Source organism: Aotus nancymaae, unplaced genomic scaffold, assembly GCF_030222135.1.
Source record: "Aotus nancymaae isolate 86718 unplaced genomic scaffold, 86718_ANA_hifiasm-v0.15.2.pri h1tg000021l, whole genome shotgun sequence".
NCBI classification, from domain to species: domain Eukaryota; kingdom Metazoa; phylum Chordata; class Mammalia; order Primates; family Aotidae; genus Aotus; species Aotus nancymaae.
The window spans coordinates 25,420,414-25,433,389 of NW_026988433.1; the positions used below are offsets into that span (position 1 = coordinate 25,420,414).

The 12,976-nt window shown below is 41.8% G+C and overlaps 1 protein-coding gene across 1 annotated transcript in view; it reads right to left on the minus strand.

The window, feature by feature from the left end:
- The window catches only part of PWP1 (PWP1 homolog, endonuclein), a 30,885-nt gene extending 19,200 nt beyond the window's left edge, over positions 1 to 11,685 (minus strand). The window contains exons 1-5 of the mRNA XM_012469162.2: positions 11,492 to 11,685; positions 8,830 to 8,888; positions 8,537 to 8,721; positions 4,084 to 4,169; positions 3,887 to 3,983 (exon numbers count right to left, since the gene is read on the minus strand). Of these exons, the coding sequence (XP_012324585.1) occupies positions 3,887 to 3,983; positions 4,084 to 4,169; positions 8,537 to 8,721; positions 8,830 to 8,888; positions 11,492 to 11,563 (499 nt within the window). The 5' untranslated portion in view covers positions 11,564 to 11,685. The remainder of the gene's footprint in view (positions 1 to 3,886; positions 3,984 to 4,083; positions 4,170 to 8,536; positions 8,722 to 8,829; positions 8,889 to 11,491) is intronic.
- Between the last annotated feature and the right edge of the window lie 1,291 nt (positions 11,686 to 12,976).

Sequence of the window (12,976 nt, forward strand, 5' to 3'; positions counted from 1 at the left end):
CAGACCACTAGCCAGACTAATAAAAAAGAAAAGAGAGAATAACCAAATAGATGCAATAAAAAATGAGAAAGGGGATATCACCACAGATTCCACAGAAATTCAAACCATCATCAGAGATTATTACAAGCAACTCTATGCACATAAACTAGAAAACTGGGAAGAAATGGATAAATTCCTGGACAGTTGCCTCCTCCCAAGCCTAAACCAGGAAGTAGTCGAAACCCTGAATAGACCAGTAACAAGGTCTGAAGTCGAGGCAGCAATTAAAAGCCTACCACCCAAAAAAAGCCCAGGTCCAGATGGGTTCACAGCTGAATTCTACCAGACATACAAAGAGGAACTGGTACCATTCCTACTGAAACTATTCCAAATAATCCAAAGAGAGGGAATCCTTCCCAAATCATTTTATGAGACCAACATCATCCTAATACCAAAACCCGGCAGAGACTCAACAAGAAAAGAAAACTACAGGCCAATATCCATGATGAACATAGATGCAAAAATCTTCAATAAAATACTGGCAAGCCAACTGCAACAGCACATCAAAAAGCTTATCCACCATGATCAAGTAGGATTCATCCCGGCGATGCAAGGATGGTTCAATATACGCAAGTCTATAAATGTAATTCACCACATAAACAGAACCAAAGACAAAAACCACATGATTATCTCAATTGATGCAGAGAAGGCCTTCGACAAAATTCAACAGCCCTTTATGCTAAAAACTCTCAATAAACTAGGTATTGACGGAACGTATCTCAAAATAATAAAAGCTATTTACGACAAACCAACAGCCAATATCATACTGAATGGGCAAAAACTGGAAGCATTCCCTTTGAAATGTGGCACTAGAAAAGGATGCCCTCTCTCACCACTCCTATTCAATATAGTACTGGAAGTTCTAGCCAGAGCAATCAGGCAAGAAAAAGAAATAAAGGGTATTCAATTAGGAAAGGAGGAAGTCAAATTGTCTCTATTTGCAGACGACATGATTGTATATCTAGAAGACCCCATCATCTCAGCCCAAAATCTCCTGAAACTGATAAGCAACTTCAGCAAAGTCCCAGGATACAAAATCAATGTGCAAAAATCACAAGCATTCCTATACACCAATAACAGACTTAAAGAGAGCCAAATCAAGAACAAACTGCCATTCACAATTGCTACAAAGAGAATAAAATATCTAAGAATACAACTAACAAGGAACATAAAGGACCTCTTCAAGGAGAACTACAAACCACTGCTCAACGAAATAAGAGAGGACACAAAGAGATGGAGAAACATTCCATGTTCACGGTTAGGAAGAATCAATGTCGTGAAAATGGCCATACTGCCCAAAGTAATTTACAGATTCAACGCTGTCCCCATCAAGCTACCAATAACCTTCTTCACAGAACTGGAAAAAAACACCTTAAACTTCATATGGAACCAAAAGAGAGCCCGCATAGCCAAGTCAATTCTAAGCAAAAAGAACAAAGCGGGAGGCATCACACTACCGGACATCAAACTATACTACAAGGCTACAGTAATCAAAACAGCATGGTACTGGTACCAAAACAGAGATATAGACCAACGGAACAGAACAGAGGCGTCGGAGGCGACACAACATATCTACAACCACCCAATATTTGACAAACCTGACAAAAACAAGCAATGGGGAAAGGAATCCCTGTTCAATAAGTGGTGTTGGGAAAACTGGCTAGCCATATGCAGAAAGCAGAAACTCGACCCCTTCCTGACTTACACTAAAATTGACTCCAGATGGATTAAAGACTTAAACATAGACCTAACACCATAAAAACCCTAGAAGAAAACCTAGGCAAAACCATTCAGGACATAGGCGTAGGCAAGGACTTTATGACGAAAACACCAAAAGCATTGGCAACAAAAGCCAAAATAGACAAATGGGACCTAATCAAACTCCACAGCTTCTGCACAGCGAAAGAAACAGTCAATAGTGACTTGGCAACCAACAGAATGGCAAAAATTTTTGCAGCCTACCCGTCTGACAAAGGGCTGATATCCAGAATTTACAATGAGCTAAAACAGATTTACAAGAAAAAAAAACACAAGCCCATTCAAAAATGGGTGAAGGATATGAACAGATACTTTACAAAAGAAGACATACATGAGGCCAACAAGCATATGAAAAAATGCTCATCATCACTGGTTATTAGAGAAATGCAAATCAAAACTACATTGAGATACCATCTCACGCCAGTTAGAATAACGATCATTAAAAAATCTGGAGACAACAGATGCTGGAGAGGATGTGGAGAAATAGGAACACTTTTACACTGTTGGTGGGAGTGTAAATTAGTTCAACCATTGTGGAAAACAGTGTGGTGATTCCTCAAGGACCTAGAAATAGAAATTCCATTTGACCCAGCAATCCCATTACTGGGTATATATCCAAAGGATTATAAATCGTTCTACTATAAGGACACATGCACACGAATGTTCATTGCAGCACAGTTTACAATAGCAAAGACCTGGAACCAACCCAAATGCCCATCGATGATAGACTGGACAGGAAAAATGTGGCACATATACACCATGGAATATTATGCAGTCATCAAAAACGATGAGTTCGCATCCTTTGTAGGGACATGGATGAACCTGGAAACCATCATTCTCAGCAAACTGACACAAGAACACAAAATCAAACACCACATGTTCTCACTCATAGGCGGGTGTTGAACAATGAGAACACATGGACACAGGGAGGGGAGCACTATACACTGGGGTCTGTTGGGGGGGAGTTGGGGGGACAGCGGAGGGGTGGGGAGTTGGGGAGGGATAGCATGGGGAGAAATGTGAGATATAGGTGAAGGGGAGGAAGGCAGCAAATCACACTGCCACGTATGCACCTATGCAACAACCTTGCATGTTTTTCACATGTACCCCAAAACCTAAAATGCAATAAAAAAAAACAAAAAACAAAACATAGGGAGAGTGCTCCAGACATTGTGGAAGTCTACTTTTAGGATATAAAAAATACATTTTACATTAAAATCACCCAAGTGTGAGGTAAGCCATTTAATCAACATTTATTAAATCAAAAATAGCAACATTTAAAAGTATTATTTAAAAATTCCTATTTTCATGCCTACTTCTGATTACTGCAAAGCATTCACTTCTGGCTTTGATACAAATATTCCTTGAAGTGGGAAGGACAACCAAGATGATTTGGTTCCAAAAGAGAAATGTGGCCTTTTATGTTGAATTATTATGAGGAAAATAAAACGTTTTGCAAAGGGGAAATATCTGAAATAACTCTATTTTAAAAACATGAGAAAAATCTGTCCATCCAGTATAATCCACATAAAGAAAAAGTGGCCAGAAAAAAAATTAGGAGTAAAAAACCAAGTGAGAAGTTATTAACTCAAGGAAATAGAATTATACATTTTTCTTTTCTTCTCACAGCGATAGGCTTTGTCACCCAGGCTAGAGTACAGTGGAGCAAACACAGGCTCACTGCAGCCTAGAACTCATGGGCTCAAGTGATCCTCCCGAGTTAGCCTCCCTAGTCCTCAAGTAGCTGGGATTACAGGCATGTGCCCCCAGGTCCAGCTAATTTTAAAAAATTTTTGTAGAGACAGTCTCACTATGTTGCCCAGGCTGGTCTCAAACTCCTGGGCTCATGCAATTACTCCTATGAAAAATTTCCAGGGGACTTATTTCCATAAAAAATTCAGATACCAAAGTATCTACTGGACTATACATGCCCCCAGAACAATAAACAAGAAATTAGCCACCTATGTAAAGTTTAACTATGTAACCAACTTAAATATAGGATTTGGCACCTAAAAATGAAACAGTAACTATTTCATTTATTATTTTACCATCACTTAGAAAATCTTGTAGTAAGGGATTTATCACTTACCATGCACCTCTAAATTGCACTGGTCTTGTTCAGCTCGGCCACAAACTATGAGATTATCACTGGGCTTAATCAAGAAATCTTCACGTTCATATTGTTCCTAAGTGAGAGGAAAAAAAAGTCATCGGCTAGAACAAGAGAGTCAGTAAGGTTTTTCAAACACTTAAGAGCATAATTAGAAAAACAATGTAAATATTTACCGTATCTTTCAGAGTAACGTAAGGATCCTGGTCATTACTCCCGTAGACTGTAAGACCCAAGAGAGATTCACCAAGAGTCTCAGCATCTGTAAGAAAAATTGATAAATTAAAATGAATAAAATAGTCATCTTGACAAAAACATTTTTTCTGTGACATCCATTCTTGGACTTAGATGCAACCATCTATAACTAATTCTGGATCATCTAGAGTTGGGAAAAAAACTACGTAAGAAGCAGCAGGAATTTAAAAGCTATTTGTATTTGATCTTTGCATTTTGGATAGTCTCGGAATTCACGATCTTCATATAAAGAATTGTATCAGAGCATTAGACCCTTTTAGAAAATATTAGAACTCTCTTGAGATTCTCTAGCTCCTTGCAATCATGACTGAAGGTGCTACAGAGAGGGAGTCTTGAGGACCTGGAAGTAAAATGACCCTGAAACATGAAATCAACACAATAAATAAGGACTGCCTGGTCAAAACAATTGAGAAAGGACGGCTATCAAAAAATTAACCAGGATGCATTACTGCACATGTTCTCAGAACTGCTGATAGCCCACAGACCTTATTAGCATATGAAAAATATGCACAAGAAATACTGTTTTCTACTAACTTACTTGAAAATGAAATTATTCTTTTATGGCACATCTACAAGGGTAACAAAGGATAACTCAGGAAAAGGAAGATACACTAAATTGTTAGAGGAAGCCACTTTAAGGAGGCAGGACTGATAGGTCTTAAACATCTGATATGCAACAGAGAAAGCAATTTCTGCTACCTGAGAAAGAACTGATTCTCAATGCCGTCTCTCCAGGCTGGGTTAGCTCTTTGTTTCTCTGTAAATTCACAGCACTCTGTCCCTAACGAGGTTGGAGTCCACAACCCAGAGTCAAATGGAAAAAACTATCCTCTGCTGGACTGTATCTATAGAAAAGATGCAGTGAAAAGAATAAAGGCTTTAGAGCCAGAGAGTGGTCAAAACTAAGCACTTTCACCAGCTATGTGTAAACGGAGGTAATGATTCCTTTCTAAGTACTGCAGATAAAGAAAAATGAGGTTAATAGTAACCCACAGGACAGATGACCAAGGGAATGAGGAAAAAAGAGGAATAAACATCTAGATGGAAAAATGGATAAATGACAATAAAATTCAATATAGATGGAGTAAAAAAAAATCAGGGTTACTTCTTGTCTGAAGGAAAAGAGGTACACTAGCGATAATAAGATGGAAACTAGAGGTACCAATTCTGGAAGAAAGTTCATCCACCAGGATGATGCAAAACTCCCAGCTACCTCTGCAACCCCTTTCTTCCCTGTCCTCCTCCTCATTCCTAGTGCCCCAAGCCAGGCCCTCATTGCTTCTGGCCTAATTTATCTTAAGTTTCTGCTCCTCTAAAGAGATTCACCCTATCTCCCAACCTATTCTCCACTGCTGCCCGAGTTAACTTCCTAAAGTGCATGTTCAATTATCATGTGTTCCATGCTCAAAAACCTTTAATGATTTCCTCCCACACAGAGAACACACAGATTGCTAAGCCTGGTATTCTGTTTACTGGGGCCTAATAAGTCTTTCTTCCAGACTTCACAGCAACTCCCCATCCACCTTCTCTGTTTCATTCATGCAGATCAACTTACCAAGCATTTCCCTCCTTTGGGTCTTCTTCTAGGCTCTTCCTCTCCCCATAACACACATTGGGCCAAGCTCAACATTGCTCTGGCACTAAAGGCTTCCTATAGTTTGTCACAGACCACAACATTTTCCTCTTACTTGGCTCAGGTCTACCTCTGCAAAGTTATCTACAGTCCTCAAATATGCCTGCCTGAGGCATTCAGGCCAAGTCTGCTGATTGACTTTGGTTAATCCCATCTCCATGCAGAACCTACTTTCTCATTTCTCATTGCCCGTCCATTGTTTACTGATTGTCCTGTGTTCAACACAGACCACGTCTCATGTCCTATTCTTCACGCACTCCAACCACACTGCTCTTCCAGATACCCCACAGTGCTCACCATCAACCCGTGCGTGTCTGATTTTAAAACTTTGTATTATAGAATTTTTTTTTTTTGAGACAGAGTCTCTCGCTTTGTCACCCAGGCTGGAGTGCAGTGGCAAGATCTCGGCTCACTGCAACCTCTGCTCCTGGGTAGCCTCCCAAGTAACTGGGACTACAGGCATGCACCACCACACCCAGCTAATTTTTGTACTTTTAGTAGAGATAGGGTTTCATCATATTGGCCAGGCTGGTCTCAAAGGCCTGACCTCGTGATCCGCCCGCCTCGGCCTCCCAAAGTACTGGGATTACAGGCATGAGCCACCATACCCAGCTATAGAATTTTTGAAAAATGAATAGAAGTAGAGAGGGCATCACGAACCTTGTATCACCTCACTTTAACAATTCACATTATTTTCTCAATGTCATTTTCAGCCCTCCCTCTCCCCATCTCTGGAGTTTTTCAAATTGAATCCTCGAAAGTATATTATTTTTCCTCAGATACGGTCATTTTTAAGTGCCTAATTATAATTGCTGTAAGACTTTTTTAAACTTTTATTATTTAGACATGGAGTCTCACTCTGTTGTCCAGGATGGAGTGCAGTGTCGTGATCATAGTTCACTGCAGCCTTGAACTCCTGGGCTCGGGCAATCCTGCTGCCTAAGCCCCTCATGTAGCTGGGATTACAGACATAAGCCACCATCCTCAGCTCTGCTATGACTTTCTTATGTAGTATTTCAACCATCAATGTAACAGGTAGTTGTGATTTAACAGGTAACTGTGATTTTACTTTGTAGCAGATAACATTTGTACTAAGGGTTAATTTTTGTTTCAGATCATCTACATTTTATAACTTGGGAGTAGCTGATTCTAGCTGTCAAGAGTCTCTTCAGCTTCCAGATATGCAGACTAACTAGGATTTACAAGTTAAATAAATAACTTATTTCACCTACTCAGTGTGCCAAATGCCTGTTTCTCAAACCCTAAGATTTGGGGTTAGTGCCACCTAGGGTAGCACATTCCAAAAGAAACAAAGAGAGCTTATCCAGCTTTTGTCAGCCCCTTTTCCAGTTATCTTTTTTTTTTTTTTGAGACAGGGTCTCACTCTGTGGCCCAAGCTGGAGTGCACTAGTTCAATCTCAGTGCACCGCAAACTCCACCTCCTGAGTTCAAGAGATTCTCCTGCCTCAGCCTACCAATTAGCTAGAATTACAGGTTCATGCCACCACACCCAGCTAATTTTGGTATTTTTAGTACAGATGGGGTTTCACCATTTTGGCCAGGCTGGTCTCAAATGCCTGACCTCAGGTGATCTGCCCACCTCAGCCTCCCAAAGTGCTAGGATTATAGGCGTGAGCCACCGCACCCAGCCCATTAATCTTTATACTTACTTTCCCCAGAAGAGCAATATTGTTGTTATTGCAGCTCACTTTATTCCCACCCAAGGCTTTCTCTACAACCTTCTACTTCTAATCTGTCTTCTGCTCTGCTTCCTTTTTCTCTTCCCACCCATGATTTTTTCTTATTGAGATAGAGTCTCACTGTGTCACCTAGTCTGGAGTGCAGTGACACAATCTTGGCTCACTGCAACTTCCACCTCCCAGGTTCAAGCGATTCTCCTGCCTCAGCCTCCTAAAGAGCCGGGATTACAGGGGCCTTCCACCACACCTGGCTAATTTTTAGTAGAGACAGGGTTTTGCCATGTTGGCCAGGCTGGTCTTGAACTCCTGACCTCAAGTAATACAGCTGCCTCAGCCTCCCAAAGTGCTGGGATTACAGGCATGAGCAACCGCACCCGGCCTCTTTTTCTAATCATCTCCAACAATAGTGTCTCAAAATGCTTACAGTAGTCCCCCCTTATGCATGGGGGATACATTCCAAGACCCCCAGTGGTTGTCTAAAACTGCAGTTAGTATCAAACCTTATATACATTGTTTTTTTCCTATACTTACCTAGGAATCAAATAGTTATAATATACTGTAATAAAAGTTATGTGGAAGTCATCTCTCTCAAAATACTGTACTTTACTCACTCATTTTCAGACTGCAGTTGACTACGGCTAACTGAAACCAAAGAAAGCAAAACCGTGGATAAGGAGGGACTTCTGTATTCTGAGAAAACTGACTGCAGTTGAGGAAAAGGTATATGGATATAAGTTCGAGCACACCACAGCACAACTGCATAAAAGGACTCACAAGCAGGTTACAGATTATTAAACCTGACAGACGTAATAAAATACACAGTACTTTTTTTTTTAGATCCTAGATTTATATCTTAGATTGGTGGGTTAGAGCTTATCCTCTAAACTAGTCTAGGAATCATGCTCTCTGCCCAAGTCTTCGACCAGATTATCTTACTGATGTCAGGAATAATAAAATCTCAAAGTAAAGCTTTGGAACACCACAAACATGATCCAACGCACTGAGCTTATACTTACAAACCAGAAGTGGATAAACTCTAACCTGGGTCATCTTCCTCATCGTATTTATCTAAGTCGTACTCGGCCAGCTCATCATCATTGAGGGTCCTGTCATCCTCCGCTTCACCATCCTCCAGGGGCTCTCTTGGGCGTGCCTGGGTGCGTGCACTCTGCATGCCATCTTCTGAAGGACTGCCTGTCTCCTCTTCATCACTGCCACCTTCTTCTCTATCAGCACAAAAAGAAAAAGAGAATCACCCAAATGGTACCTTCCAATAACAAGACCACCTCGTCATCATTATTTAAGGTGTAGATTTCATCTGGTCCTAAACTTACTGCAATTTCTCCTTTGCCTCAGCAATGAGACGTTTTACTTCTTCTTTATTCAGCTCTACCTGTAAGAGAGCAAACATTTCATTACAATATATGTAAGGAAATCATTAGAATTCTTTGAATTAAAAAGTAGTTTGCAAATGAATGTAAAATGTAACGCCAAGCAATGTAATCAAGAATCAAACATCAATCCAGGCACTACATTAAAAAATATAGATGTTATAGATCCTTACAATTAAGATCCCTCCCCATCTCAAACTTCAAAAATCATGCTCATTCTACTCTACCTCTCACTCAGTCTTAAAACCCCAAGACTGATTTTGGTTAAGCGGCTCTGTGGTACCCACTTGGTTTTCTTCCAGCTATCTCTGACTGCGTCTAGGGCACTTCTCCCTCTCTTCCCCGTGGATGTTCCTTAACAAACCACCCTTGCATTAGTCCTCTGTTCTTTTCTCTATTATCACTGCCACACAGTCACTCATCTGGCTCATGTCCTTGCAAAGCTCATTCATTCTCAAGACTAAAACTACTGCCTCTGAACTGATTACTCCAAACTTTCTTCCTCTAATCTTATTCCAGTTCCATTTCTCCAACTGCCTATAAAACTTCCCACCTGAACATCCTTTATCCTAGTATTACCAAATTCAAAGCTGAAGTCACTCTCTCTACTTCAAAACTGACATTCCCTCACCTAATCAATGCTTTAGTACCTTTTAAAAGCACCCAGATCACAGCTGGGTGCAGTGGCTCACACCTGTAATCCCAGCACTTTGGGAGACTGAGGTGGGAGGATTCCTTGAGTCCAGGTGTTTGAGACCTGCCTGGGCAACACTGGGAAACCCCCATCGCTACAAAAAAATTAAAAAATTAGCCAGGCATAGTGGTACGCACTGTAGTCACCTCAACAGACAGAGGTGGTCGGACTGCTTTGAGTCCAAGAGGTTGAGGCTGTAATAAGCCATGATTGCGCCACTGCACTCCAGCCTGGGTTACAGAGCAAGACTCTGTATCAACAAAACAAAAAACAAAAACATCCCTATTAAAACTGAACTGTAAACTCTTTGAAGACAGAAACTGGCTTGTCATTGCATAGTTCAGTGCCTGGCCCATGGTGGTGATGCTTAATGACTGATAAATAAATCAATCACCTAGTTTCCACTACAACGCCCCTAGTAATATGAAAATCCTCTTGAGAATTCTATTGTGGGATAGCTCTAGAAATTAAAGGTTGTTTAATTAAAAGATATTTAGTTGTCCAGTTTCTTTTAATTTTTAAGAGATGTGGCACAGGCACAGTCATAGCTCCCTGCAGCCATGAACTCCTGGGCTCATGTGATCCTCCCACCTCAGCCTCCTGAGTGACTGGGATCACAGGCACGAGCCACCACAAATGGCTTGTCCAACTTCACTTATTTGGTCCAAGTTTTTCTTTCTGGGATTTCATAAAATAAATTCAATCTCTTTTCTTCCTATAAGCTCTTCAAATAGTGATTCCCTAACTCGTCTGGGAATCTTAAAAATTTTAGGGTACACTCCAGACTAATTACAACACAAATACTTGGGAGTGGGACATAAATATCAGTATTTTTTGAACCTCCCCAAGTGTTTTCAATGTGTAGATTCCTCTGGAAATCACTGTCTTCAAGTACTTGACAGGCTATATGTCTCTTTTTAATAACTGTTTCCTCCAACAATTTTTATATGAAATGATTTTCTGTCCCTATGCTACACGCACTCACACACTGAGTGCTTACCATCAACCAACCCTGGAGAACAGTGGTAAATAAAATACAGTCCGTGCCCTGGTGGAATTTACAACTACTGGGACTACTCTAATCCCTCATTCCTGTTAACTCCATGTCCAAGCCACATTCCTATCACCATCATCATCTTGGTCAATTACATTCAAATCGACCCCTGTACTCTTTGAGCACTTACTCCCACTGACATACTATATGTGCACGTCAACTCCGTAAAAGCGGGGACTTTTTCTGTTTTGTTCATGTCTATCCCAGGACCCCGAACAATGCCTACAGAAAGCACTTAGAATCCAGTGAGTAAATTACTTAAGTAATCTTTACCTCTGCTACAGTCTTAGTCTCCAACGCCTTTAGGTTTTTCATAATGTGTTAACAGTTACCTCTCATCCTCACTGCCACCATCAACATCTCACTTGTATTACTACAAGAAATTCCGAATTCACCTCCCAGTCTCACGACATCTTAGTTTCCACACCAGTTTTTCTACAGTAAATTCATCCTCACTCCTTCAGACACCCAGCACAGGAGTGGAAAGTGGAGTTTTCATGCTCTTCCCAGTTATGCTTGAAAATGCACTGGGGTGCGAGTGAAGCTGTGGTGTTGCTAAAAACCTTTTTGGGCTATTTCCCACCAAAAGCAGCGGCTCACCGCTTTCCGACCAGAGAATTCCACGTGCGTGAGAATTGGTCTGAGCTTGAGGGTGGGGACAGTGAGGAGGCGCGGTCCCTGACTCCCTACGCTCAGGCGAACCAGACCCTCTGAGCTGCAGATCTAGTCGCGACAATCCGGGCAAAGCCGGCCTCACCCCAGCCAGTTGTGCCAGCCAACAACCTGAGTTCCGGGTCCACGTTCCGCCCGGACCGTAAAGAAGCCGCTCCCCTTATCTCCCAGCGACAAGGCCTCACCTTGTCTGGCGTCTCTTTGGCCACGCCGCAGCGGACCCAGGCCACGCACGTCACCTGGCGGCTGCGGTTCATGGTTCTCAGCTCAAGGGCACGTCAGGCTAGAAAACCGACCTTAGCGGGAGGGATCACCGCAGTACTGCAGGCTCACGCCTGGAGCTTTGCACGGAGCCGCTGCCCGCAAAGCGCATGCGCCAACTCTAGCTCGGTCAGCGTCGGCGCTCGTTTCTGACGTCATATGGAGACGCCGAAGGGAAAATGGGAGGGGACACAATGGAAGCGGAAACAGCCGGGCGAGGAATCCACGTGGGCTGGGCTGGGCTGGGCTGTGTTGAGTATCGAGAGAAGGCTTTTCAGGACTGCCTGTCACGATGCCTGCCGGCGTTGTAAAGGCAAAGAAACTATTTGGGACTGTAGGGGTCAGTCAGAAGCAAAGTCCCACCAATCTTTATTTTGTTTGCAGTTGTGTAGACTTCAGGCTGACAAATGGTAGAGGTTTGTAGTTTGCTTTTTTTAAAGCTTTCTCCGAAATTAATTTGTCGTTTCACTGAGATCCCACCATTACATTTCATTACATTCCTAAATGTTACTTTCTCACCTTGAAACATTTAACATCTATTGTATACTAAGTATGCGGTAGTGATTTAATATTGGCAAACACAAAGCGCTTGTTATATTGAAGGCGCTGTTTTTAGTGCCGTATATTCACGTGATTACTTACCCCTTTATGAGAAGTCTTATTTCCACGTTACACAAGGGAAACCAGCGATCCTTCCCAAGGTTACACTGCTAGTAAGGGGTGTAGCTGGGATAGTCACCCAGGCAGTGTGACTCCTTTGTATCTATGTCATGCTTTTCAGCTAAGATCGGTCATCAGGTAGAACTTGTGAGTGGCTGGACGACTGTAGAATGGAAAGTCTCAAACTAGCATCCCAGAAAAAATCTGGGTTTTGATCTCTTTCATGGCTGTGTGGCCCTGTCCTGGTCATTTACCCTGAATGCATCTACCTTTGAGAGAGGCAAGCAAAAGGAACAGGAAGTTGGCTGCTATGGTGAAAAGTGGCAAGGATAAACTGTACACATGGTCATCTCCAGTCGTATTATCAAAGTGGGGGTGTCCACCTGTGGGCTCCATTCGGGGACCTTTTTGCAACACATTTATCTTTATAACCAATATTTTACTTGGTTCTCACAACACTTTGTTTTAAAGATGAAGTTATAGAGTCCCCAGTAGTCAAATACCTTCCTATTCTGAGATTAACACACACAGGAGCTGATACAATTACAAGTTCTGTAACCAACTCTACACAGCCTAATGCCACTGGCGATCTCCCAGCCTAAGGAGTGATCCTCCCAGGAGTAAACTGCTCATTGTGTAGACAGATTATTTGTTCATTAAGGCTTCTCCCCTGCTCTGTTTCTCTAAAATGATTATTCTGTGGTTTCTTTGCTTTTAATCCATTTTAGAAAGACCATATGGCAGATAGT